General features: G+C 56.4%; 3 protein-coding genes and 1 pseudogene across 4 annotated transcripts; all 4 read left to right on the forward strand.

Annotated features, from left to right (window-relative positions):
• The first annotated feature begins 838 nt into the window (after positions 1–838).
• LGI3 (leucine rich repeat LGI family member 3) lies at positions 839–9,341 on the forward strand. The gene is made up of 8 exons (XM_086703488.1): positions 839–1,251; positions 2,160–2,231; positions 3,083–3,154; positions 3,499–3,570; positions 3,674–3,745; positions 4,508–4,677; positions 4,826–4,990; positions 7,156–9,341. Exons 1-8 carry the CDS (start codon positions 1,046–1,048, stop codon positions 7,971–7,973), a joined length of 1,647 nt encoding a protein of 548 aa, XP_086559614.1. The 5' UTR covers positions 839–1,045; the 3' UTR covers positions 7,974–9,341.
• Positions 7,977–9,341, forward strand: LOC147581574 (uncharacterized; annotated as a pseudogene).
• A 3,261-nt stretch (positions 9,342–12,602) lies between these two features.
• On the forward strand, positions 12,603–16,354 carry REEP4 (receptor accessory protein 4). 2 transcript variants are annotated; one of them, XM_025932956.2, is made up of 8 exons: positions 12,603–13,134; positions 13,913–13,985; positions 14,369–14,445; positions 14,540–14,660; positions 15,088–15,201; positions 15,607–15,742; positions 15,903–16,057; positions 16,144–16,354. In XM_025932956.2, exons 1-8 carry the CDS (start codon positions 13,103–13,105, stop codon positions 16,207–16,209), a joined length of 774 nt encoding a protein of 257 aa, XP_025788741.1. In that variant the 5' UTR covers positions 12,603–13,102; the 3' UTR covers positions 16,210–16,354. The 2 variants fall into 2 exon arrangements, with proteins under 2 accessions (XP_025788741.1, XP_086559616.1); XM_086703490.1 differs by lacking the exon at positions 12,603–13,134 and adding an exon at positions 13,148–13,807.
• Positions 16,355–23,804: 7,450 nt separating this feature from the next.
• On the forward strand, positions 23,805–23,909 carry HRURF (HR upstream open reading frame). The gene has a single exon (XM_086703503.1). The coding sequence runs from the start codon at positions 23,805–23,807 to the stop codon at positions 23,907–23,909; it is 105 nt and encodes a 34-aa protein (XP_086559629.1).
• The last annotated feature ends 3 nt before the right edge of the window (positions 23,910–23,912 follow it).

Here is a 23,912-nt window from a genome sequence, read left to right on the forward strand (position 1 = left end):
GGTTCTGTCGCCTTGTTCAGGTACTATCAGCCTCACTCCTCTTATCTGTAAAAGGGGGCTTACTATCATCCTCAAAAGGTTAGAAGGATTACATGCCTAGAGGGCACACCACACAGTGGATGTGACATCTACTGTGGAAAGCTTGGCTGCTTTCCTCCAAGTTTGGGCCTCAGTTTCCTCATTTGTGACAAAGAGATGGACTGGAAAACACCCAAAGCTCTTCCCAGCTTCAACAGTCTGTGGTTGGGTAGTGAGATATGTTCCAGAATTCCACACGCTCCCAGTCCAACTCAGTGACAAACATTTCCCTTTTCCCACAGAGACACACAGGCACATTCTGTTCACTGGCTCTTGGAAACAAAAGAACACAGATGCACATACATGGCGCTTATGACACACCCATGAACTCTTGTTTAGAGGATGTGTCCCCTAAGGGCCAGGACAGATATACAGGCACACAGAGCACGTGGACCCACAACGCAGAAATGCCCGCAGCAGGGAGACTGTGCCCGTTCCCGTGCAGAGGCAGGTGTGTACGCGTGCACAGTCATGCCATCATAGGATGCACATGTATACCTCGCACACCTGCGCTCACGACAGACCCTCTGGGTGCCAGAAACGCAAGCAGATGGCCCCAGAGTCCGCTGGTAGTGTATACAGCGGCCAGAGCCCCAACCACTTCTTTCTTTGGCTACTCCCAGCCTGGGACTCCCCCCGCCGTCCCCCCGCCGCCCCGCTCCCCGCCCCCCTCGGCCCTGCGCGCGCCCCCGCCGCAGTCCGCGCCCGCCCCCGTCGGTCAGCCCTCGCTCGGCTCCGGGCCCGCGCAGCTCTCCCAGCCGGCTCGCGAGAACGAGCAGGGGAGGGGACGGAGCCCGCGGCCGAGGGCTGGAGGACTCGGCTCTCCGCAGCGGGCAGCCGGGCCCCTAGCTGCGGCAGCGGCTGCTGGCGGCAGTGGCCGGGAGGTGCCAGCTCGCGCTGGGTGGCGGAGAGCCGCGGGGCCGGGGCTGCGGCCGGTGACCCGAGGGAGAGCTTGCTTGCAGTCAGCATGGCGGGGCTGCGGGCCAGGCGGGGCTCCGGGCTCCGGCTGCTGGCGCTGTCCATGCTCGGCTTCTGCCTGATGCTGCAAGTCAGTGCCAAGAGGCCCCCCAAGACGCCCCCCTGCCCGCCTAGCTGCTCCTGCACCAGGGACACCGCCTTCTGCGTGGACTCTAAGGCAGTGCCCAGGAACCTGCCCTCCGAGGTCATCTCTCTGTGAGTGCCCTGGCTTCTGAGGTGGGGGAGCAGAGAGAGGGAGGAAGGCAAGAGCCTCTCTGGGAGTGGATGGGAAAACCCTTGCTCCCCTGTCTACAAAGCGTGGGGAGCAGGAAGACTCCAGGGGTCCTCAGGACTGGAGATTCAAGGCATCCTCCAGGTAGGGAGTTCTGTAGTCATGCAGGCTCAGCAGCCATGGCTGGGGAAAACAGGAGTTTATGGCCAAGAATGAATCATCACCACCGGCAGCATCAATGAGACCTACTGTGTGCAGGGCTCTGAACATGGGGGGAGGGGTTGTTTACAAGAGCATGTGGGCTCCTGCCTGTGATGTCACACCAAGGGCAGAAAGGCTTTTTGTGGGGGGAGGGAGGGTGGAATCAGGGGAAGGGATAGAAGTGGGATATACCCACACAGTGCCCTGTCTGGGGACAGACGCCTGCCGCTGGTCTCCCATCCACTCTGGCACTGGGCCAGCCAGCCTGTCACTTGCAGTTAAGTGGCCTCAGGGACTAGATGAGCTGTGTGGTCCTTGAAAGCAGGGTGCTAATCCCCACCGCCATCCCAGTGCCCCATCCCTCCACAGCACCCAGCACACTGTGGGTGTTTGGATGATCTTGAGGGTGTGGGTGATGGAACCTTCTTTTGGCTGAAGGGGAAGCTGAGCCTGGGGCCACTGGTGCTGAGGGAGGCAGTAGGGGAGGATAGTGAGACGGAAGGCAATGAGTTTATGAGGAGAAGAGAAAGACAGCCCTAGGTGGGTGGCCCAGGCTGGTGAAATGAGTGGTTTCCAGGGCAAGTGTGCACAGAACAATTGCCCTGTTCACCTTGTGAACCCCGCCCCTCCCACCCCCACCCCCCCAGTCCCTGCAAAGTCCCCACAGTACTGACTCAGGTGTCCCCTGCAGGACGCTGGTGAATGCTGCCTTCTCGGAGATCCAGGATGGAGCGTTTTCCCACCTGCCACTGCTGCAGTTCCTGTATGGACAGGGCCTTGAGGAAGGGCGGGTAGGGGGTGGGGCAGTGGAAGGGGGCAGACCCTGGACTGGGGGGAGGAGAGCAAATGAAGATAGCCATTGGAGATTAACATACAGGTGTCCCTTACTTTTACTGGATGGGATAGCCACAAAAGGTGCAGCAGCATAGACTCAGGAAGGGTGAAGGGAGCCGCAGTGGGGAGAAGGAAGTTGGGGGTTGCATGCAAAAGCCAAGAGTGGATATTTAGGGCCCAATTAGGAATGGACTTGCCTCCTCTGGAGACCCAAAAGAACTGGGGTCAGTAACTTGGGCTGGTGCCGTAGGATGGACACTGCAGGGAGAAGGGTCATCATAGAGACCACTGACACCAGGATTTGAAGGAAGAGTTGGGGGTTGAAAGGGAGGGAGGAGAGGGTGTGGAATTATAATAGGGAATGTTTCTGTTTGGAGAGTCAGTTGCAGGAAAGGGTGCTTGTGAGTTACCCCAACTCCTTTTCACTGTGGGTTATCCTCAAACTCACCACCAGTCTGAAAGGGACAGAGTGAGCTGGGGTGAGGGTAGGAGGCAGAGAGTGGTGATGGAGACAGGAATGATGCAGTGGGGAAGGACCCAGCTTGACCGGAGAGATCTGCCCCTGGCTGTTTCTACCCTTGAAGAAGATTCTGGGACCAGAACGGGTTCCTGGCTAGTCTTGCTGCTGGGCTTCTCTGGGGCTCCCGGCTGGGGCTGGGGTCCCAAGGTGGAGTGGCAGGGCAGCCAGTCTGTGAGGAATCCCCAGGGTGAGGCAACAGGCTGGGGGCTGGCACAGCGGGCACAGGCTTGGAAGCTCTAATTCTCCCTCTGTCTCTCCAGGTTGCTCAACTCCAACAAGTTTACTCTGATTGGAGACAATGCCTTCACAGGACTGTCGCACCTGCAGTACCTGTGTGTGGCAAGGAACTGGGAAATGGGAACTAGAAGGGAGGAGGGAGCTGGGACCTGGGTGGGCTGAGAGGGGAGGGTAAATGAGGAAGGCTAGGGGAAGATGGGGGGAGTGGAGAGCCCTTGGATCCTCTGACCGCAGGACCCGAGCAGAGGGTCATTTCATCCATCCCTCTGCCTAAACCATCCTGCCTGGATGCCCTGTCACCACAGGCTTAATGTCTCCAGAATCAGAATGGAAGCCTGGCTTAGGACCATGGGCAGAAATCTAGATGGAGCAGAGGGAAATAGCTGGTTGGGGGTCTGGGATGCTGAGTGGCATCTAAGACAAGTTCTCATTTTCTCAGCTTCATTGAGAACAATGACATCTGGGCACTATCCAAGTTTACCTTCAGAGGACTCAAGTCTTTGACACACCTGTGAGTACATCATGTACATAAGCACACCAGACCAAAGCCCTTCATCTCCTGTGGCCTATGGCCTTAGCCACAATCTTCAGGTGACTCAGGGTCTCTCTTGCAGATCGCTGGCCAACAATAATCTGCAGACACTGCCTAGAGACATCTTTCGGCCCTTGGACATCCTGAGTGACTTGTAAGGCTGAGCCCTAATTCTTTTAACAATGCCACAGAGGGGCGCATCCCTGGAGGGAGCGGTGTGGGAACCAGAATTGGGAAGATCATAAGGTCTTGAGAGGCTGGGAGGGCTTGGGTTTGGAGATGCCTCCCGGAAGGCTGTGTTGATACACACGAGACACTATGTGTATATGTTTTTTTTTTAAGTTTATTTATTTATTTTGAGGGGGGGAGGGGCAGAGAGCGAGGGAGAGAGAGAATCCTAAGCAGGCTCCATGATGTCAGCGGGTCTCAATCCCATGAACCATGAGACCACGACCTGAGCCGAAACCAAGAGTCAGGTGCTTAACCCACTGAGCCATCCAGGTGCCCCCAAACACGTGCTTTTTAAATCTATGTTTGATTTGAACCTTCACTGAAGTCCTAGAGCATAGCCACAATCAATCAGTACTTACACAAGAAGAAAACCAACCCAGGATTGTGGAAGGTCTGGAGGAACTGAGATGTAACATAGTTGTGCAGGTTCTACACTGCAAAAGGCCCCTGACCTAGGAGGCAAGTAGGGACTAAAACTCAGCTCCCACTCCACTGGCCAAGCATGTCTCCACAGGGGTGTACCTACCCCCAGGGGAACCTTTCTCTAATCTGTGCAAAGATGCCATGTGAGCAACCAGCAGTGGCCTTGATTATACCTACTTCTAAAAACCTAGAGAGCCTGGGTGGGCAGAACAGCTGGGATCCTGTTCCTCTCTATATTCCCTCCGTCACCCTCATGATCCAGGGACTTGCGGGGCAACTCACTCAACTGTGACTGCAAAGTGAAGTGGCTGGTGGAGTGGCTGGTGCACACCAACACCACGGTGGCTCCCATCTATTGCGCCAGCCCGCCCCGCTTCCAAGAGCACAAGGTGCAGGATTTGCCGCTGCGGGAGTTCGACTGCATCACCACAGGTAGGAGATGCCCCCAGCAGACCTCCCCAGGGCAGCCCCACAGGCACTGCCAGAACCACCCCCAACATTGGCCTTGCAATCCAGCAACCTAATCACCCAACAAGCTCTTACCCTTCTTCACCCCACCCCTCACTTCTTGACCCTGCAGATTTTGTGCTGTACCAGACCCTGCCCTTCCCAGCAGTATCAGCTGAGCCCTTCCTTTACTCCAGTGACCTCTATTTGGCTCTGGCCCAGCCAGGTGCCAGCGCTTGCACCGTCCTCAAGTGGGACTATGTTGAACGGCAGCTTCGAGATTATGATAGAATACCAGGTACCTGCCCCAGTCTGGCTGTGCTGGCCCCACTTTAAGGGGTTGGGGTGGGGATGGTCTTAATTGTTCCTCTCCAGTGGGTTCCTATAGGTAGAGAGATAGATGAGACATGGTCTCTGCCCATAATAACTTTCCAGTCTTTGGGGGAGAGGCCAACATGTACACAGATAACATTCATGTAATAGATGGGTGTGAGGGGGGAGATATGTACATGATGCTCTGGGACCGCAAAGGAGAGGTGTACCCTGGACAATCAAGGAAGGCTTCCTAGTGGAGCAGACACCTGAGCTGAGTCTTGAAGGTGAGGGTGAAGGACAAGTCAGAGGTGATGCCTAAGAGCCTGGCTTAAGTAACTGGGTGGGGCCTGTAAACCAAAGAGGAGATGGGAGTGGCTAGTGAGCTCAGTTTGGGATCCACTGAATTTGAGCTGAATCTAGAAGGCTGAGGGGATACCTAGCTCAGAGAAAAAATGTGGAAAGTATATTCTGGCAGAGAGAACGACATGAGCAAATTCAAGAAGGAGTGCAACAGCTTAGTGTATGAATGTGCACATGTGTAAACCATAAGCAGCTCATTTGACCGCACCATATGGTTCAAAGTGGAGAGAGGCAGATGAAACCCAAAAGACATGAGGACCAGGTCATGGACAGGTTTTGAGCAGAGTGTGTGAACCAATCCAACCTGTATTTTAGAACACTCTCTCTGTATGCGGCATGAAGAGTGGCTTGGCATGGGCCAAGTCATGTGGGCACACTATTAGGGGGATCTGCTGGAACCTGGACTGGGGCAATAGTAGTGGGGTGGAGAGATAGATTTAGAAAGGAGGAGCGAACTGACACAAGATGAAACAGAAAATTTAAATTGCCCTGTATCTCTAAAAGAACTTAAAGTCCTTATTAAAACAAAAGCAAAACAAAACAAAAACTTCCCCCAAAAGGAGACTCCAGGGCCAGATGGTCTCCCTGATAAATTCTATAACACATTTATGGAAAAAAAAATAACAGCAATCCTACACAAACTATATTAGAAAGCAGAAGGGAGGATTGACAGGACTCAGGACTCATTAGTTGTGGGTGACTGAAAGACAGGGAGGTGTTGGGGATGGCTCTAGGTTTCTGGTTGGGGGGACTGGGTGAAGCCACAAACTGAAGCTGAGAACACAGAGGGAGAAGAGGACCAGGTTTGGGGGCACATATCTGCTCAGTAATGGCCAGCTGGAGTTTGAGGTGCTTTTGGGTGTGTGGGCAGGGAGGGTCTGAGCTGCAGCTCGGGTGCTGGGGGAATCATCAGTATCTACACAGGTGCACCAAGGCTGTGGAAGGGATTTGGGGGTGACTGCCAGAGCCTGGGGCTCAGCATGAGCTTTCTTGGGGAGAGAGGAGGGGAGGAGGAGGATGGGTGAAACAGCACTGGGAAGGAAGAGAGGAGAGGAAAGGAGAAGGGGGGGGAAGGAGAGGGGAGAGGTGGAGAGGAGATGACTGGGGACACTAAGATAGGTAAAGAGTGTGGCCCCATGTGCTTTGGGTGCCTGAGAAGGGGTCAGATCTGTCTGGTTGTTGACAAATACATTTGTGTGGACGTCCTCATACATTAAGGCCCTTTCAAAAGTAGGAGTTCTTAGGAGAATGCATTTTCATACACAACTATCCAAACATCAAGCTGTCATTTTGTATACCTTGGCTCTATCACCAGGCTGTGGACAGGCACAGACTCTTCCTCCTTCCCCTGCCTGGCATCTGGCCAGTCAGGTAGCTTTGGGCAAGTCACTTAGACTCTGAGCCTGCTTCTGGGCAAAATAATAGATTCCACTTCGGAGTGATTAATTGAGGAACTGTGTTCACACTTAGCACAGTGACTTCACACAATAAAAGTTCAATAATGACATTATGGATAAACAACGGGTCAATAGCTAGGGATACCTATTTTGTGCTTAGTGTCAGCTTATATTTAAACTCTGGGAGCAAGGGCGGAGGGAGCATGATGCTGAGACAGATTATTAGCTGTGAAAAGTGGGTGGGCATCAGGGGGAGGGATGCTCTAGGGGAGAGCCTTAGTTCTGGCCCAGGGCTGGAGGGAACTGACCCCCTTTGCCGAGGGCATGGCGTGGGCTGGGGGCCCGCGGCTGCCTGACACTGCCTTCACCCTGCTTCCCTCCACCCTGGCAGCCCCCTCTGCAGTGCACTGCAAGCCAATGGTGGTAGACAGCCAGCTGTACGTGGTTGTGGCCCAGCTGTTCGGTGGATCTTACATTTACCACTGGGACCCCAACACCACACGCTTCACCAAGCTGCAGGATATCGACCCACAGCGTGTGCGCAAGCCCAACGACCTGGAAGCTTTCCGCATTGACGGCGACTGGTACTTTGCCGTGGCCGACAGCTCCAAGGCGGGTGCCACCAGCCTCTACCGCTGGCACCAGAATGGCTTCTACTCCCACCAGGCCCTGCATGCCTGGCACCGTGACACTGACCTGGAGTTTGTAGATGGCGAGGGCAAGCCACGGTTGATTGTGTCTAGTAGCTCCCAGGCACCTGTCATCTATCAGTGGAGCCGCACCCAGAAGCAGTTTGTGGCCCAGGGTGAGGTGACCCAGGTGCCTGATGCCCAGGCTGTGAAACACTTCCGTGCTGGGCGCGACAGCTACCTGTGTCTCAGCCGCTACATCGGTGACTCCAAGATCCTGCGCTGGGAGGGCACCCGCTTCTCTGAAGTGCAGGCCCTGCCCTCCAGGGGCTCGCTGGCCATGCAGCCCTTCCTCGTGGGTGGCCGCCGCTACCTGGCGCTGGGCAGCGACTTCTCCTTCACGCAGATCTACCAATGGGATGAGGGGCGCCAAAAGTTTGTGCGGTTCCAGGAGCTGGCTGTGCAGGCCCCTCGGGCCTTCTGCTACATGCCTGCTGGGGATGCTCAGCTGCTCCTGGCCCCTAGCTTCAAGGGACAGACGCTCGTGTACCGACACATAGTGGTGGATCTCAGTGCCTAGAGGGGTGCCGAGGCCTCTGTGTTCCTCAGGCAGCCACTCGAGGCTGAACAGAAGTCTCTGTGTGAGCAGCATGTGTGCCCATGTGAAGACACATGTAGCCAACCTGTGTACATGCCCTCACATACACCCTCCGCACCCCCCATGAACATGGGCCACACTGTGGACTGGCCCAGGAGAGCCACTTGTCATAGTTGTAATCAGCATGAAGACTTGTATACGCACCAGGCAACCCAGCAACCCTGTGCCCTCTCATATGTGGACACTTGTCGGCCCCACACCCTACCTGAAGGCCCCCCCTTGGTCTGCTGCTTTCCCTGTGCTCCGGCCCCAGGGAAGGAGTACGGGAAGGAAGGGCAGGGCCACCCCCTCTCTTGTTTTTCAGCTTATTCTTCCTACTCCGCAGTTTCTCCTGTTGGTGCTCCAGGTGTCTGTTTACCTACTTGTGCTTTGCCCTGCAGCCCACAGCCACATCCTTCACACTGCTGGGCTCACTCACCCATGCTGTACTTCTGCATGCACACGTGGACACACGCACACACACCTGCTGACACTCCCATTTCTGTGTGCACACATGCAGGTTCAGTGCTGCCTAAAGAGGCTCTCTTTCATCACCTTGCCTCTCTTCTTGGAGAAGACACACAGTACCCACCCTCCTCTGCTCATCCCTGGTGTGCCCACCCTGTAGCTGATAAGGATGGGAATGGTGGTGCCAGCCTCTGGACACCAGCTTGATCTTCTGGGGGCAAAGCCCCTCTGCCCAAAGCAATAACAACAGCAGACCCTGACTTCTTCTTAGGGCTCTCTGTTCTTACTGGAGTTTCCTGCTCTGATCCTGAATGCCGCTCACCTGTGGACAGGAGACCACCCAGATAAAAGACTTCCAGCTTTTCTTTACTATAGCTGCCGAAGCCTCAGACCACCCTGTCGTTCAGCCCCACCTTTGGGATTGGACCTTGAGCTGTGTAGGCTCCTTTAGGTGGGTCCAAGAGCTGGCCGAGCCAGGGACTCTGCAAACATGAGCCAACTGGGTGGGTGCCAAGAGTAGAGCAGGGCTAGAGAGCATCTTGGGGGATCTTGGGACCTCTCTAGTCCACAGAGACAGGCCCCAGGTGCATTGCCTTCTAAAGCAAGCTGAGTGGTGGAGGGGGTGAGGGTCCTGTGGGAGTAGCACCTGGGAGTCAAGCTTCTGCTGCCCTCTGCTGTATGCTGGGAATAGGTAGTTCTGAGCTGGAGGCCAGTGGAGAAGGCACAGGGTGGGGAAACGTCCCTGTGCCCAGGCTGTGTGAGGGCGTACTGGTGGCAAGATGCCCAGGGGCACTTGGGAGCAGTGTTACGACTCACTGCTGCAAATAAAAATTTCCTACCCCATTGCTGGCTCTCAGGTGTCCAGTGGCTTTGGTGGTAGCTGTTTCACTGAGAACAGAGCCAGGGCTGTGCTCTCTGTCCCTGCTGTTCACGGAGGCGTGGGGAGGGGGGGGGGTGGGGGCAGCATTAGTGTTCAGACTCCCTTCTTCCATGTTCTCTTTCCTTGGAGGAGCGAGTGGGCACCCCAAGGTCAGCTGGTCCTGGAGTCAGGAGTTCATGGTGATGATAGTCAGGTGCAGAGAAAGTGTGACTAGTCTCTACCACCTGTGGCTGACTCATGACCCAGCTGTTTCTTCCTGGAGATCACAGTCTCGGGGCCCACTGAGATTGGAGTCTGTCCCTCTGTGAGGTCAACTCCAACCAACATAGCCAAAGACAAGCTCAGCAGTCCCTCTCCTCTCCTCTCCCCTTCCCCCATTGCTGCCAGCCCTGCCCTATGTGTGAGATTTCAAGCAAGTTGACTGATTTCCCTGGCCTTTGGTTTCTCCCTCTGTAGATAATAAAATGTACACTGTCAGTTCTTGATTCTGCCACTTACTAGCAGTGGTGGCCTCAACCCTGTTACTTAGCCTATTTATATCTCAGTTTTCTCATCTATGAAAGGTGGATAATCGAGATACATACCTGACAGGGTTAGTGTGAAATGTAAATGCATTAAATATACAATACATTAATATATGAAAGACCCTTGGAATAGTGTGTCTGTCACAGAATTATGATTTGTATTGGTCTTTAGGACCATATGAGATACAGAGGTGGCTCAGAGAAGAGTGTTTGGTGGGAGAGAAGGTTGATCTTTGGGGAGAACTGCCGTCTGTGGCTGAGGGTTCCTTAGCCATCAGTCTCAGAGCCCCTGTGCCTTATGTCTCACCTGTAGCCTCAGATGCCCAGCCAAGCCTGCCCCTGACCAGTCCTCAAAGTGGAGTCTCATAGGTGACATGTCTGGGTTTCCACCTCTTCAAACCACATTCATGTGTTCTTGGCTTAGCAGGTGCCCCTCAGGCCCCACAGCCATACTGTCCTGGGAATTCCTGTTCTGCTTTTTCAAATGGGCAATGGACCCTCATATTGTGCCAGGGAGAAGTTGCCAGGGAAAGTGGGTTGAGTCTCTCAGACACGTTGGCACTCTGTTGCCCAGTAGGAAGATAAACATCATTCTGTCACTTCCCCCCAGGACTCCTTCTAGGGGTGGGAGACACTTCTCTCCCCAAATGCCCAGCTTTCTGCTATATGCCTGCCTGGTCACCTGCCCTGGGGGTTCAACTGTGTGTCCAGAGAGTTGCTCAGCAACCCAGTGTAGCTGGGTGACTGTGTCAACATCTCATGACCAAAGGCCGTGAGAGGCAGAGTCCACTCACTCTGCCAAAGCCAAGAAGAATGATACCCCTCAGCTGCCAGCCACACGCCCCTCCATGCTGAGTCCTGCTCTCAGGAGCAAACCTCTGATGTCCCTTAGATTTCCTAAGCACAGTCATCAGGACCAGGAGTCTCCATGTGAGAGACCTTCCCGGCTGGGTAGCCTTCAAATAGGTACAGGGGAGGTCTTTGCCAGCAAGTAGGGGTAGATGCTGAGGTCAGGGCAGGTGACTCTGGAAGGCAGCTGGGAAGGAGGTGGTTCTGTAGCAGGTACCAAAGGACCCAAGGCACACATGCACACAGTCAGCCTAGTACCCTTTCCTCCAGAGGAATGGATGTCCCCTCCCCCTTCCGCAACCTCCTTGTTCCTTCTGAGCTGGCCCCCTATTAAGTCAGTCACATCCTTCTGCTCCAAGGACACAAGGATGTGTCTCCTTGATGAACCTCAACTTTCACCTCGATCACAATGTCTGTGCCTAGAGATAGATGGTGGGATCCTAGCCTGTGGTGTCTCTTGTTCTTCCAACATAGGGTGGGAGCAAGGCCCAGGGTGAGGGGGTGGTTAGATGGGAAGAGCAGGCCTCAGGGGAGTTTCTCCTGTGGGTCAGTTTCACTGCTAGCTCTCACACCCAGCAACACCAATAAAATTGATGATAGTAATTAAAAGAATATAATTACCACGAGTTTATTTATTCCCAGGAAGCCTCCTTTCCCTGGTCCCAGTCATTACCTGTTCCATCCTTTCCATAGGTGGTGGGTGTTAACTATAGCTCTAATAAAAAGTAATAACTGCCAAAGTTGCCCACCTCCATGGCTCTGGGGAACTCTGCTGTCTCCTTCACACCAGCCCTATGAAGCAGAGGGGAGGTGGCACAGGGTCTAGGTGGGGGAGGCAAGGTCCCCATTGCCCGAGGGAGGAATGGAGTGCTACGCAAAAGAGGAACAAGGAGTGCAATCCTATATACAAAGTTCTAGAGGCAACAACTTTTGCCTTCTCTTTTGAACTCCCACCTTCTTCCCCATATGCACCTCCCCCCAGAGGAGCTTCTGAGTTCCCTGTCCCCTTCCAGGCTGGAGCTCAGAAGACTTGATAAGCCAAGCATTATCATCCAGCAATAAATACCACCAGGTGAAGTTACTTTTCATCCCAGAGGGAATGTATTTCCTAAATGGTAAAAAAGGGATCTTTGTAAAGGTCAAGACCCTGCATACAAAAACTTGCTACAAAGTGGCAATTGTTGATATGATTAAGCTCTTAGGGATATTTGTGTTCTTGACTCCCAGGAATAGGTGGAATTTCAAATTTCTGGTGAAGAAGGCATGGGGAGTGTGGGTGCTCAGGGCTCTGCGGAGAATCTCTCAAATCATCATGGTCAGCCCACCCAGATATGTGGGCTCTGGAGAGGTAACTCTGAGAGACGTCAACTCCTGAAGCCCACTCTTCAGGGTGAATCTCATGGGGATGTTGAGCCCCTCAGATCCCCTCTCCCTACTTCCTCCCGCTTTCGCTCTAGGTCAACTCAGCGTCTTTGAGGCACTCACGCATCTCCTGGCCCAGTGGTGCAAGACCTGGATTTGTCCAGGCCTAGCCTCCTTCCAAGTGTGCGTGAACCTGGAAGCGGGGTCCTGCATCCATCCCATGCCCTTTCTCATTTTACAGAAAGGAAAGACAAGGCAAAAGGAGGAAGCCGGTTTTCTGAGAAAACTCTGGAATCCAAATTTCCTTCTTTTCCTCCTCCCCACCTTTTTGTCGCTGTTTCCCACCCTCTAATCTTTGCAATCAGGGCTGCTACTCAACCTATGGACCCCATCCACAAGTAGGAGGTGCATCGCCCCTTTAAGGGGCAGGCCCCTGGCCTCCCTGACCTCGTCCCGCCCTCTCCGGGGCCGCACTGCGCCTGCGCCGAGCGCCGGAGACCTGGGGTTGGGCAGAACCCAGTTCCGTGCAACTTTCAAGTGAGTTGCAAACTCCGCCCCGAGGCCGGAGCCGGTGGCCCAGCGCTCTGAGACCTCGGGGACCCGAACGAACGAAGGCCTTGACCGCAACCCGCTGTCTGGGACGCAGCAGCGCCGCGGGGAGAGTCGAACAGCTGGTTCTCCGCAGCAGGAAGTGCGGGTGGGAGCCGTAACTGCCCGGCAGCGCGGCGAGGCGGCAGAGCGCGCCCGCCCTTACCGGCTCCCTAGTCGGTTTCTCCGAGCCCCGGCCTCCTCGCCTCAGCCCACGGGTCTCCCCATTCTTCAGGCTCCCCGCACTGCAGATTTAGGGGGCGGCCGGCTCCGCCTCTGCCAAGGGGCAGCCGGAGCGCCCCTCTGGTTCTCGCCCTTCCGCTGATTACCCCATCCCAGCCCTGCGTGAGCGTCCCTCTAGGCATCTTGTAGGGGTTCTCCCTTCGTCCTGAGGCTGCGGGATGGTGTCCTGGATGATCTGTCGCCTGGTAGTGTGAGTATGGCCGCTTTCATACCCCCTCTACCTCCAGGTGCCAGGCCGCCCTTGAGGTGGAAGATGGGAACATCTGGTGGGAAAGGGGCTTTTAGTGCCCGCAAGGGTTAACGGACCTTCGGGCCTACCGCGTGGCATCGGGCACCCGTGCTTGTACTCTACCCCCAAAGCCTTCTTGGCTCATGGCGACCGCCCTCTCCCCCGCCCCCCGCAGTCACATACACTGCAGACAGGAGTGTGGGACAGAGGACCTCACACCAGCCTGCAGCCCCTTGGCAAACAAGGTGTTGTGGCACGTTGTGGGCGGAGATTTCAGGTGCCTGCTTCCTGTCTGAGCAGTCACATGACTCACCACCCTGGCCTCAGCCTCCCCACTCTGTCCTACCTTTCAGTACTCCAGCACCTGGCTCCAAGATCCCTGTCTGCAGCCTGGCAGTGCCAGGTCTGGTGGCCCTGATTGCGTGTCCATGGGAGGGGACAGCCTGGCCCTCTCACCAGCTCAGAAGCCTGCTTCCCACCTACCTGCCGTGTGTGCTCCCGCTCAATAATGCACCCATAGGCCACTGGTGCAGGCTTGGGCAGGCTTGGACTGTTTGTAAACAGCAGGGTGGGGAGGTGGCCTCCAGGGCACTGACTCAGGCACAGGTTGTGCAAGCCAAGCAAGAAGAACAGGGTAGGCCCTTGCTACTTCACATCTTTCAGGGAAGTGGCCACCTGGTGTGTGTGGGGGGGGGGGGGGACGGCATGATGCCCCTCATACTCCCCCTCTGTTTTCTAGGCTGGTGTTTGGGATGCTGTATCCAGCTTATGCTTCCTACAAGGCTGTGAAGACCAAAAACATACGTGAATATGTGAGTGTGGCTGTGGGCAGGAGAGCTTGGTTCAGGTTGGATGGGATGACAGTCAACCTTGGGGGGTATGGTAGGCCTTGGCAAGGTGGGGACGGTCTGACCTGGCCTCCCCTTCCTCCAGGAGCATAAGCAGGTGCGTGTAGAGTGGGTGTGGTTGGAGGGCAGGCTATGGGGGTGCCTGTGCAGAATCTTGTGGGTGAAGCTTCTTGGGGGTGGGTACAGGAATGAGTGGCAGTTTCTCAGAGACACCTCTCTAGGGCCAGCCAGGTGCCAGGAGAATGCAGTAGGACAGGCTCTCTGGAATCTCTGGGTCAGCCTGGGACAGGGGAGTTGGCTCTGCAGGCTCAGCTGTTGGCCTCTGACACCCCCACCCCCACCCCCAGGTGCGGTGGATGATGTACTGGATAGTCTTTGCACTGTTCATGGCAGTGGAAACCTTCACAGACATCTTTATTTCCTGGTATGCATGCAGGGGGTCTGTGGGCTGTGGGGAGATGATGGCCCACTCTTGGCCCAGCTCCCTGGCTGACCTTACTCCCGCTGTGCTCTGACAGGTTCCCTTTCTACTATGAGATCAAGATGGCCTTTGTGCTATGGCTGCTCTCGCCTTACACCAAAGGGGCCAGCCTGCTTTACCGAAAGTTTGTCCACCCATCCTTATCCCGTCATGAGAAGGTACCTCGGGGGGAGCCAGGGAGGGAAACATAGGGGTGGGTGTGAAGGAAAGAGCCTTGGACTCGGGGTTCAGGACGCTGGGTGAAACCTGGGTTCTAATCTGACTCCTGCTGCCCTTCAGGTGTGGGACCTTGATAGAACCTAGCCTTCTTCCTCTTCTGTGATAATCAAATGGGGGCACAGGTGAATGAGCATTTGAAGGTGTGAAACACCAGCTGGAAGTTGTGTTGGGGATGGTGGGAGGAGGCTGAGCGTGGTCATTCACTGAAGCATGGGAACGTCTGCTCTTGGTGTGGTTGCTAGTGCACTGTAGGCAGGGGTGGGCAGGGAGGCATGGCACGCACTGGCTTCTCTGGGGCTGCAGAGGAGGAGTGACTTCAGTCTTCAGGTGTCCACCTGAGCTCTCTCCCCTTCCCGACCCCTACAGGAGATTGACACCTGCATCGTGCAGGCCAAGGAGCGCAGCTATGAGACGATGCTCAGCTTTGGGAAACGGGGCCTCAACATTGCTGCTTCGGCTGCTGTACAGGCTGCCACCAAGGTACCTTGGGCCCCAGCCCTTCAGCAGTCCTCCCAGCCTCGTGCCTTTTGGGCAAGTCCAGCTCTCTATCAGGGAGCTGAGAGAGAGCAGCTGACCATGCCAGGGAACAGGATGAGAGGTGACAGTGGGGTGTTGGCAGGAGCGTGGAGCGGGAAGTTGACTTCCTTGGCTGGGACAATGACTGAGTGATTGCTCCTGCTCTCTGGGCCTGTTTCCTGTTGGTGCCACAAAGGCACAGGGCTAGAAGGTCACTGGGTTGCTTTTAGTTCTGAGGCCTATGCCCCAGTGATTACCCACCAGTCAGCCCTTGATTTTCCTGAGTAGCTGCCCTGACTCAGACCCCTTCCTACTAGGATCCCCTGCCCCATTCCTCCAGGTGATACAGTGGTTCCCCATCACTTGCAGAGTCAGGGTGCACTGGCCGGAAGGCTGCGGAGCTTCTCCATGCAGGACCTGCGCTCCATCCCTGATGCCTCTGCCCCTGCCTACCAGGATCCCCTCTACCTGGAGGACCAGGTACCTCGCCGCAGGCCGCCCATCGGTAAGTGGACAGAGAGATCCAGAGCTGTTCCGGAAGGAATGCCTCTTCCATGCAAACTGTGGCTTCCCTAAGGGTTAGAAGAAGGTCTGTCTTGGCCCTGGGCCTTCAGACTATGGAAATGCCCAGCTTTGCCTCCCTGGCCTCCCTCTCCTCTATACAGGGTATAGGGCAGGGGGCCTGCAGGACAGCGACACTGAGGATGAGTGTTGGTCAGATACAGAGGCAGTCTCCCAGCCACCTGCCCGGCCCCGAGAGAAGCCTCTGAGCCGCAGCCAGAGCCTGCGTGTGGTCAAGAGGAAGCCACCCATGCGGGAGGTCAGTGGCAAGGAAGGCGCAAGGGAGGTGGGCTGTCCAGGTACTTAGCCTACACCTCTCAGGTTGTGCCTGCCCTCTCCCCGCAGGGCACCTCGCGCTCACTGAAGGTTCGGACAAGGAAAAAGACCATTTCCTCAGACATGAACAGCTAGGGTCTTCAGAGCCTGGCTCAGTCTTACCTCTTGCCTTGTGGAGCACCGGGTACTGTTTGGAGGGGACCTCTGGCTGCATGTCTGACCTACCTGCACCAGCTGCTCAGGCTCTGCCCCCTCGGCTCCTGCTGCTGGCTAAGGGCTGGGTGCTGCCCAGGCCATGCACAGGACTATACCTGTAATGTACCAAAGCAGGCTGGGCCCAGGATTCTATTTATTGTTTTTCTCATCCTTCTACCTTCCCAGTGTGTGGGACCAGCGCCCTTCTCAAACCTCTGCAAATGAAACCAAAAGTCCACCCAGCTGTGTTCATTCCTTCCTGTCCTTCAAAGTACTTGACAGTTTCCTCCAAGGCGTGTGTGTGTGTGTGTGTGTGTGTGTGTGTGTGTGTGTGTCCTGGTTGTACGTTTTATGTTGGTGAATGAGGTCAGGTTTATGCAAATTTTGGTAAATAAATACATAAAAGTGGTCTGTTTGTCCTGGTTTGTACTCATGGTCCTCATAGCACATATTATTAAACAGCCTTCTACAGGCCAGTCAGGCCTAGGATGGGGGCTCAAGGGACAGACAGACTGCCAGAGGGGCCCAGTCTAATGGGGGAGGTAGCCATTGACATATAGTTGTAATGGGTCAAGTACTGTCACAGGAAATTCTTGGAGACCTCTGAGAACATAGATGGGGGACAGAGGGAGTAGGTGAACAGCCCTAAGAGGGGTCAGAGTCTAAGAAGACTGCAATCAGGAGATGGGGTTAGATCTTGATGGGAAGTAGAAGCCAGTGGGAACAGAGGTGTGGAGGGAACTTGGGCAGCACAATAATCCCATGGGGACTAGCTGGAGCTGTAAACAGACAAGGCCTGGGGAGGCCAACTTCCTCCATGGGCCTGAGGTGGTCTCTAGGCAGCTCTGGGGACATTGAGTTCCTGTAAACACCCAGGATAATGCAGAGAGCATTGCACCTCTTTGGAGTGGCCGTGAGAGGGCAGCAGTTGCCAAGGTCTGGGCTGCCCCTAGCTTCCAGGTCAAGGAGGGCGGGGTTGGGAGGATGGCCAGAGCCCTGCCCTACAGGGGCCTGGCCGCTGGCTGGCTGGCTGGCTAGCTGGCTGGAGAGACGATGCAGAATGCTGGCCTGGCCTCCAATGGCTCTTTCTGCTGTTCCTTCCTGTTGTTTGTGGTCATTGGTCCTGTCTGCCCCCTTCACGGAGTCTCCCCTGTCCTGAGACCCAGGCTTTTTGCCAGAGCTCGCTCTACTCCATCCCCTCCTCTAATCCCTGGGGCAGTCAGTGCTGGCTTTGCCCTCTCCTGCTCCTGCTCCTGGGTGCTGGTCTCAATGCAGTGTCCCAGGGCTGCTCCCCTTGCCCACCCCATGCCTGTTCTTCCTTCCCACTTTTGATTAAGCAAAGAGGCGGGTGGGAAGAAGGGAAATGGTGTGGTAACCCGGAGTGACCTGAGGAGTGTGGATTAACTCTTGGTGTGGGGATTATCCGGGTTTTATTTGGGGAAGGCACTTAATCGGTCGGGGTGGTTTAGCTCCTCACGTATTGGTGTTCAATGACTTCCTATGTAGGCATTCCCTTGCATCATGGTGTTGCCTCATTTCTTCATTTCTTCATTCAGAAAGTCTGTTGAGCATCTATCAGGTACCAGGCGTGTTTCCAAATACTCAGAATGCAGTCTAGGAATGGCTAGCACCTAGAATGTGACTCCCCAGCAGGTGCTGCTCTAAGCCCCTAACACATTCACTTGATCTTCATGACAATCTCCTGAGGTAGGTACTATTATTATGACATCCATTTTACAAATAGGAAAACAAGGCACTGAGAGGGCAAGTGATTTGCCTGAGGTTACACAGCTAATAAGTGGCAGAATTAGGCTTTGAACCAGGCAGTCTGGCTCCAGAGTCAGTGCACTTAACCACTGTGCAGGACTAAAGTAAATGAGGCAAGAAGGAGATAAGTGTGTAGCAAACATGCAGTTGTGTGTGTAGTTGTGTGTGTAGTTGTGTGCCTGTCCTTGTGCTGGGCATTTTATAGGGATGATCTCCTTGAATCCTCCTGACGAGCCTGAAGGGAGGGGTTAGACCCATTTCACAGATGAAAAAACAGAGACTTGGAGAAGTGAAGCAACTTGTCCCCAGTCGTGGCTGCCTGTGGGTGGTGTCCCTGTTTCCTGAGGCAAGCTTGCCCAGAAGTTGCTGCGGTAGACGTGGAATGGCAGGATCCACACTCCCGAACTGGGGGAAGCAAACAGGAATGTGTGATGAACGGGCAAATGACACAAAAACTCAGAGGAAGGGGAAGGCCTGAAGTTAAAGGGTGTTGAGGGAGCTTTCATGGGAGCTGGAGCTTCACCTGCCCTCATTCCTAGAATGCGCTTTGAGTGGGGAGCAGGGTCTTTTGGGCCCCTAGGCTGAAATGGTGACACTTTCTCAGGCCCAAGATCTCCACCTCCACCCCCCTCCCCGCCAGCCTCTTTGCTAGCCTGGCTGCTCTGCAGCTCCTGCCTTTTCTGACTCCAGAGCGCTCAAGTTCATCTGTGCATCCACATCAGCCTCCAGGCCTTTGCTCCAGCTGTATGACTCTCCTGCCCTCTGAACAGTCTTTCTTTCCTGGCCCCCCATAGCCTTCCTTTGAGACCTGCTTTCTCCCAGAAGCCTTCCCTGACTTGCCAACTCCTCTTCAAGCTACTAAAGCTCCTGATCTCTGGCTGGCTCACCAATCTTGGGCTCACAGTGGGCTGCGTGGGTGTGCCAGTCCCCAGCTGGCCTCCCTTAAACCTGATTTGCTTTGTAATCCCCACCTCATCCAACCGGACTGCCTCATACCTCCATGCCGTTCCCCCTGACATGATCTTCCGCCTCTACTCAACTCTCTGTCCTCCTCCTATGTGTCCTGTGAACCTCACTCAGACACCACCTATCCCAGGAAGCCCTCTGTGAGCACGCCCCCCTGCCTCCTTAGAGTTGATTGGTCATCCAGACCACACCATAGCTATTCTTACACGAACCTCTCTGTTTTTGCCTTGAGCACATCCTATTTTCTCCCCCAATTCATTGTGGCTTCATAAAGAACAGACTTGCAACTTATTCACTTTTGTATCCAGCCTGGAATAAGTGGTGGTTTAGCCAAAGTGAAATGTCGTCGTATGTGTGTGGCTCAGTGAAGGCCCACTTATTCTCTGACTTGTGAGCTCCAGCATCACTTCCTCCGTGAAGCTTCCCCCCACTTCCCCAGGGTGGGACTAAGAGCACCTCATACTCATTTGTTAATATGCCGACTCCAACAGTCACCCCACAGTGCCCAGCACAGGGCCTGACATGTAAGAGGCCCCAGTGAATGTTTGCTGGTAAAAGAACAAAGGCACTAGGTGAGTATAAGCTCCTTGAGGGCAGGGATGGCCTGTGCTTTCATCTTTGTGCACTGAACCTCTTTGTGCCCATCACAGAACCTTGAAAATGCCAGGGTCTCTACAACACACACATTTGCCAAATCGCTGCTGCTGCAGTTATACGGGTTCCAAGACATCCTGAGGCCAGAGGGGAAGGGGTAGTAAGGAGAATTCCAAGTTCTGGGGCATTTCTGGCCAAGCATACACGTGATCCTGAGACTAGAGCCTTGGGTGTGGGCTGGGCTTCCCTCAGAGCCTGCCCTGTCCCTCTGACAATCACTGAGACGTCTGCCTTCTTCGACACTGCTTCCCTCTGCATGGGGGGCCTGGCCCTAGGGCCCCCTAACTCTGGCCTGCCCATAGCCCTCAACCTATTATCCACTAGTATGCCCAGGTAGGATCAAGGCTGGACTTCTGCTGCAATTGACTTAGGGCACAGATGTGCTGGGCTCCATGCTGGGCACCCAGTAGGGAGATGAGACAACCTAGGCCAGCCCCCTTGCAAGAATATACCTCTGCTTGGCCCCGGTACTAGTCCCACTCGGTTTGTGCCCAGGGCTTACTCTCTGGCTTCTCAGTCCACCTTGCCTGCTCGAGGGTCTCCTCCATTGCCTCCCAGTTGCCAGGTGCGTGAGTTCCTGGCCTCCTCTTTCCTGCCTCTGCACTGCCCCACCTTCTTTTGGACCTTAGACGGCTCCCCCCTCTCCCTGCCTCTTCAGCCCCTCTCAGCCTGTGGCCCTTTCATGTACTGGTCCCCCTTCCTGCCTCTGGCCTCCAGGTGCACTTGGCCCCCTGCTGTAGTCTTACCGCCACTCTTGGGCTGCAGATAGTTAACCTCTTGTTTCAACACGGCCCTGGCCCAAGCTGAGTTGGGGAGTCTGGGCTGGCACTGCCCCACCCATAAGGGGGTTGACAAGAGCACCCAGGCTCTCGCCCCATGTCCCTGATAAACATCAGGGATAATGGCTGGGTAGGGGGCAGAAACGCCGGCAGGAGGATGATGCCTGCTGCTCAGGAAACCCTGGGGGCCAGAGCCTGGTTGCTAGGCAGAAGGTCTTGAGCCTGGGGCAGAATGAGGTAGCTTTCTCTACTAGGGTGGTTAGATGCCGGGAGGGGAGGGTGGGGGAGGGAGGATGGGGCACTGGGGAGGTGTGGGCTGAGAAGAGGAATTAGGTCAGGGATGTGGGTGGGTGGGCATGAGGGGAGGGGGCATCTACTATAGAGCTTCCTCCTGGCTCCAAAAGCATTTCCACACTTCCCTTCCTCTCTCCCCCTCACCCCAGGTCCTGGGGGAATTCTCCCCGGTATTCCCCCTCCCCCATGCCCCCCCCCCCCCCCCGGTCCAGGCTTTGCCACAAGGGTGGGGGGCAGAGTGGGGGGAGGCCAGCCTCAGCTGTCTGAAGGATGGAGGGGCTGGGGAAGTAGGGCTAGGTGCCCAGACGGCCGCGTGTGTGGGAGGGGATGTCCTCAGATGCCCTCCACCCGGCAGTCCCCGCTCTGACGTGGGTGCCCCCCCCCTCCCCGCCCGGATTAGTGGCAGCTTGGCCTGACTCTCCGGGGCTCCTTCCCCCGCCCCCGCCTGCTGCCCTCCCCTGGGCAGGGGGCTGTTCCACCCGAGGGGCACTGTGCTTGCCCAGGTAAGGGGCTCTGGGGACAGCGTGAGGGCAGCTGGCTCGTGAGTGCTGCTGTGCTTGTCAGCATGAATGTGTGTATCAGAGTGTGTGTGTGTATGTGTGTGTGTGTGCTCTTGAGGGCTCTATGTGAGCCTGGGGTGGGCCAGTACGCATCTGGGGGTGCTGGTCAGCTTGCCTTTGTCCACAAATTCAGCATTGTGTCCCCGCGTGTGTGGCTTTCCTTCTGTGTTTGTGTCTTTTGTGTGTCTCCTTAGATCTTCTCCGTCCTCAGGCACAGAATAGCCAGCTATAAGGGCTCTGTGGGCCGGTGGCATGGGCTGTGAAGCAAGATGGGGAGCTGGGTGAGGGTGGAAAGGGCCTTCTCCCCGCACCTCCCTATAACCCCCTCGGCATTTCAGGAACCTATTCTGAGAGTCCTGTTCTAGTCCAGAGACTGTGACCTAACAAGGCAGACAAGGCAACTGGGGGTGAGGTGGGGGGAGTTGTCTGTCATACTCCCCTGGGACAGTCCCCATCTCCTTTGGAATGACAGTGACAGGCCCTCAGCACCCAGGACAACCCAGAGTCCCACCCTGCCCTTCCCAGCCTCTTCTAGGCCCTAAGCTGAAGGGCCCAGACTTCTCCCCCCTAGACTCTCCAACCAGCTTTGGCTGCCAGAGGACACAGATGGGGGACCACAGGCACACCCCAGCCCCCCATCTGCACCGTGGAGCCAGCCTGGGGGAGGGTCTGGGGCTTGGGATCTTGGCATTGCAGTCTGCATTAGACCCTCCATGATCATATTCCTGGGCACACTCAGGTCCAGGCCACCCCTCAGGGGAGCTGGGGGAGGAAGGGAGTGTTAATAACTTAGTCATGTAAACAACCCCTACCAGCCTGCCCTGCCACAGAAGCGGCCTCTGGGGGGAGGTGGAGGGGCTGAGTGAATCTATGCCAACATGACCCAAGTCCTGCCCAGTGCCCCTTCAGGACTCCTCTTCTTAGGCCCCCTCCTCTTCTCCCCATCTGGGAAAAGGATTCCTGCCTTTGTCTCTTGGGAGGAAGGCTTGCTCCCAGCTCTTCATGGCTCCCCTCTCCAGGGATGTTAGTGTGACTTCGAACCAGGCTAGAGGCATCTGAGAGCTCATCCCTTGTTTGGGATGGGGGTGGGTGGGGTGGTGCTGCCTCTGTCCTAGGCCGGGTGAAGGCAGGCCAAGGACGGCTTCCATAGGGTGGCAGGGGAGCTGTGGGGTGAGAGGTGGGGGGGGGCCTGAGGGGAAGGGAAGCGCCCGTTGGGCGTGTGGGTTTCTATGTGTGTCTGAATCTGTCTGTGTGTGTTTGAATCTGTCTGTTTGTGTCTGTGCTCTGGAACCACCCCCGCAGAGGAGCCGGGATGCTTCCTCGGGTGGAGGGTGCCCTGCTTTCCCATTTCCTCTCCTCCTCTCTGCTCCCTCCCAGGAGCCACTCCCATGGGCTGCTCTCCAGTGCTGGGCCTGGAAGCACTAGGAACTGGGATAGGGCAGACCCCCAGAACACCAGGCTGGAGCAGGTGTTGGGGCTCATGTGGTCCCACCTCCTCTCTGGACACTTGGTGAAACCTAGGCCCATAGAGCAGGGACAGACCAGAGCCTAGGTCTCCCGGAACTGCTAAGGCAGGACACGGGGCCTGCTACTGGGACTTGGAAGGGGGCTTTAGTCAAGAATGGTGAAGAGCAGCTTGGCCAGGTGAGGATGAGGTAGGGCAGACCTGGGCCACGGGGGGTGTACCCATGTGCCAGAGCTGAAGGACCACAAGCAAGTGGTCCAGCAGGCACAGGGTCGGCTGGCGTGGGTCAGGAGCCCATCACTGACCCGTGAGAACCCGACTGCCCCTGCCAGCTCTGGCACTGCCCCCTCCCAGCCGCCCCGCCCTAGCACCCCGGGGGGCACCCCGCCCCACCATGGCTTGGTCCGGCCCCTCCCGCCCTTTGCTCCAGTTCCCGGGCTTGGCACCTATAGTGGGGGTGCTGCCCGCCTGCCAGGCTCCGGGGCCGGGCCCACGGGAGGGTGGGGCGGCTGGGAAGCTGGCACCCTGCCCCGGGGGAGCCTCTCTCGGCAGGCGCCCGGGTGCCGCGGGGGGGAGGGGGGAACAAAGGGCTCATTCTCCCCGTGCGCAGCCGGTGGCATCGCCGGGGCGTTGGCGGAAGCCCCCAGGGCCCGGGAGGGGGCAGGCCCAGGCGGGGCCGCCGAATCACGGGCTCCTGTTTCCCGCAGGGTGCTGGAGGAGGAAACCGGCGGAGCAGCTTCCCCACTCTCAGTTGCGCGTCTGGCGATGGCGATGAGAGGTCTTGCTGCGCTGTCCGCCGCGCTCTCCCTCCATTAGCCGCGCTGCGCCGTGCTGCGCCCTCTCTGGTGCCTCTCTCCTGGGACCCGGGATCGGGCCCCCCTTCCAGGCACGACCCCCTCCCCCGGCCCTTCGGCCTTTCCCCCGACTCGGCCGTTTCCGACCCGGGGCGCACGTTCCCCCCGGCCCGGCTCCCACTCTCCCTCCGGGGGCACCCGCTCCCTAGCCCCGGCCCGGCCCTCCCCGCGGCGCAGCACGGAGTCTCGGCGTCCCATGGCGCAACCCACGGCCTCGGCCCAGAAGCTGGTGCGGCCAATCCGCGCCGTGTGCCGCATCCTGCAAATCCCGGAATCCGACCCCTCTAACCTGCGGCCCTAGAGC

Source organism: Puma concolor, chromosome B1 (assembly GCF_028749965.1).
Source record: "Puma concolor isolate L17-30 chromosome B1, mPumCon1.1.hap2, whole genome shotgun sequence".
In the NCBI taxonomy this organism is placed as follows: Eukaryota; Metazoa; Chordata; class Mammalia; order Carnivora; family Felidae; genus Puma; species Puma concolor.

Bases quoted from the DNA above. Each gene is read 5' to 3' on its own strand.
- LGI3 (XM_086703488.1), top strand. From the start codon at position 1,046: ATGGCGGGGCTGCGGGCCAGGCGGGGCTCCGGGCTCCGGCTGCTGGCG. The intron at 1,252-2,159 runs GTGAGTGCCCTG...TGTCCCCTGCAG, and splicing joins CCCTCCGAGGTCATCTCTCT to GACGCTGGTGAATGCTGCCT. The intron at 3,155-3,498 runs GTGTGTGGCAAG...TCATTTTCTCAG, and splicing joins CTGTCGCACCTGCAGTACCT to CTTCATTGAGAACAATGACA.
- REEP4 (XM_025932956.2), top strand. From the start codon at position 13,103: ATGGTGTCCTGGATGATCTGTCGCCTGGTAGT. The intron at 14,446-14,539 runs GTATGCATGCAG...GTGCTCTGACAG, and splicing joins ACAGACATCTTTATTTCCTG to GTTCCCTTTCTACTATGAGA. The intron at 14,661-15,087 runs GTACCTCGGGGG...CGACCCCTACAG, and splicing joins CCTTATCCCGTCATGAGAAG to GAGATTGACACCTGCATCGT.
- HRURF (XM_086703503.1), top strand. From the start codon at position 23,805: ATGGCGCAACCCACGGCCTCGGCCCAGAAGCTGGTGCGGCCAATCCGC.